Source organism: Prenolepis imparis, unplaced genomic scaffold (genome assembly GCF_030444845.1).
Source record: "Prenolepis imparis isolate NDT839.2.m4 unplaced genomic scaffold, iyPreImpa1.0 SCAF_2, whole genome shotgun sequence".
Lineage (NCBI taxonomy): Eukaryota > Metazoa > Arthropoda > Insecta > Hymenoptera > Formicidae > Prenolepis > Prenolepis imparis.
This window is the reverse complement of record NW_028141160.1, coordinates 2,869,875-2,872,702: the sequence shown is the minus strand read 5'-3', so window position 1 is coordinate 2,872,702 and position 2,828 is coordinate 2,869,875. Positions and strand designations below refer to the sequence as shown.

At 41.2% G+C, this 2,828-nt stretch overlaps 1 protein-coding gene across 1 annotated transcript; it reads right to left on the bottom strand.

Annotated features, from left to right (window-relative positions):
- Positions 1-589: 589 nt before the first annotated feature.
- Positions 590-2,071, bottom strand: LOC145932807 (uncharacterized). The gene is made up of 4 exons (XM_083032048.1): positions 2,053-2,071; positions 994-1,330; positions 717-933; positions 590-601 (listed from the first exon to the last, which is right to left on the bottom strand). Exons 1-4 carry the CDS (start codon positions 2,069-2,071, stop codon positions 590-592), a joined length of 585 nt encoding a protein of 194 aa, XP_082888174.1.
- Positions 2,072-2,828: the final 757 nt, after the last annotated feature.

Genomic DNA, 2,828 nt, shown 5'->3' with positions numbered 1-2,828 from the left:
AGAATGATTCGCGCGGCGGTAAACGCGTATCTTGCAACTTGTCCACGCAGTCTATATATTCATATGGAAAGACACCCTTCCGTGTCAATAGATTGAAATTTTCGATCGATAAATTTTGAAATTCCGATTGTAAAATTTTCAGTTTGTCTTTAGCCAAAAAAGATGCCAATTTATCGAGACTTGTAGCGAGAAATTTATACGAATCAATGAAACGTAATTTAATGATTTTTTGAATTATCTTGTTCGAGTTTGACGGTTTTTGTGAATGAAATATATTTTTCTTTTGTTATCGGAATTAATTCGATGCTCCCTTCGAACGCTGTAGCTATATTCTCGATAATGAAATGTGCGTCATAACCTGATAAATTATGAAAAACTATCGGAATACAAAATGGTTCTTTATAATTTAGATTACAGTTTGAGTGCGCGGGACCCCTGTATCGTCCGGTCAGATGGCAATGATCTCGTACGCGTGTATCATCTTGCACAAACGATTTTTCGCATATGTGACAATGCGTCGCGCTGTGAAATTTTTCCCACTCGTCCGATGTTAAATTTACCATGGGGATATTTGTCGTTAAAATTGTCTTTACGCGTTGCGCTAAATTTTTAAATTGTTCGGCGAACCATGAAACGCAATCGGTGCTACGACGAGAATGATACGCAGATAACGAGTTGTCGTACGAGCAATGTATATAATAAGCGATCCTGAATACCCTGTGATGTTGGTAATTTTTGGCTTCTTCGGTCTTTATCAACTCACATTCCAAGTCGGCGTACACCACAAATGGAAGCCGCTCTTTCCTGGTGTAGTTGTTAAACAATAGCCACTTGTCCTTATCGCTCGGTAACCGGATAGCACACTCGTTCATTTCTCCACAGTCTACCATGTGTGACTGCAACTTGTCCTCCGATCCGAAATAATGCAAGCATCTGTAAAATTACAATTTTATAGTAAGATTATTTTATATAATTTGCAATAAATATACGTACCGATCGCAGATATATTTTCTACATTTGTCTTTGCTCAATTGAGAGTTGACAAGTCGGGATAGATTCTTGATCCATGCGAAATGTCCAACGCTGTTGCTGTCTTGCACGTACAGCAGGTTGACATGTCTGTCTTTCTTTTGCTCCGAAAGATGTATCGGGACGATGCCGTTTTCGATATTGTACACGTTGATTGAGATATTGTTTGCTAGTTCAAACTTTTTAATTTGATTCACAGTTACTGGAAACTCAATCTCCTGGAAATTTAGCACTGTCGTGTAATGAGGATACGAAGATTCCCGTTCCACTTTTCTTTCAGCAGGATATAGAGCAGCGACAACTGCCCATGCAAAACATGCATTGTCTCTAGATTGCACGTTCACCACTGCTCTTTTGTTCATTATTTCTCGCGGTAATTTAATGTGACATCCCGCGCGCATTGCATTGTACTTGTTGATATTTACAATTAAATTGATTATTCGCGACAATGCCCAACCACTATCACGTTCCTGAAATTCTTCTAGCGATGCTAGCGTGGGCTCGATAACGCGGTGATCGTATCGTTTCCATTCGCGTAAATCGGACGTGCGAAAGAGTTCATAATTTTTCGTATTGATAGTTTTATTGGCGCGCTTATCGCTCGACACGAACTCGCCATTAAACACAGTGTTCACTTTCACACTAGTGTGTTTTTGCAACACTTTTTGCACGTGTCCGATCACAATGTCTTTGGCATCCTCGAGAAATTGACGAGGTTCGATGTGATTGCTGTTTATCACCGCACCAGTCAAGATGCGGCTCTCGAACGCCGTATCAATCTCTCGCCATATGAGTCTATCTGCTCGCTTCCGGTACCTGCGTGTATGAAACGGTTGCGTACCGAATTCTTCAACCCTTCGAGACGCGCGATTTGGGAGACAAGCGATTGTCGAACTCCGATCGGTAATCGTGGACGTTTTATTCGACTTTGTTCTTCCAGTGATTCGATGTATTCGTCACATTGCTGCTCCCACACAATATATTCTTCCACCGAATTCACCCTTGTGGCTTGCTCCAACAAACTTGCTTCTTGTAGCGCCATTTTTTAGATGCTCTTGCTGAACCTCTGACAATGATACTAACATAGTATGCCTCCTTACAACCATTTTATTTGATTGTAAAGATCATTGGCGCTCGACAATTTTAGATATGTTGCATTTTTACATCTAATATTTCATCTGAGGATGATGCAAGAGCAGCCGTACATTGGCGCTTTGATGCATCGGCATTGAAATTGAGACATTTTGCACATTTCGCGAGATTCGTCTCAAGATGATGTCATAGCGGCCATGCATCGGCGCTCAAAAATTGCAATTTTATCACCTATGAATGTAATAGTATCAACGCTTGAAATTAATTTTTGCACATTTCGTGAGATTTGTCTCAAGATGATATCATAGCGGCCATGTATTGGCGCTTTGATGCATTTTTGCAAATCAGATAATTGTGATTTTGTCACATACGGCTCTGATGCATCGGTTTTGAAATTGATACATTTTTACATCTTGACGATATTATCTCAAGATGATGTCTTAGCGGCCGTACATTGGCGCTCGTGATATATTTTTGCACATTTCGCGAGATTTGTCTCAAGATATTAGCAGCCAGCGCTCAGATAATTGTGATTTTGTAACGTACGGCTCTGATGCATCGGTCTTGAAATTGATACATTTTCACATCTTGACGATAAGTAGTGATACTAGGTTCTAACTCAGGGGCAATGAGGGGGGGTGAGGGGCGAGGGGAACCCACGGCGCGGGGGAATGACGTCACGCGGGGGAGGGGGAATGACGTCACGT

Excerpts from the sequence above, each read along its gene's own strand:
- LOC145932807 (XM_083032048.1), bottom strand. Across the intron at positions 934-993 it reads AGAAAATATATCTGCGATCG|ATGCTTGCATTATTTCGGAT; the intron begins GTACGTATATTT and ends GTAATTTTACAG.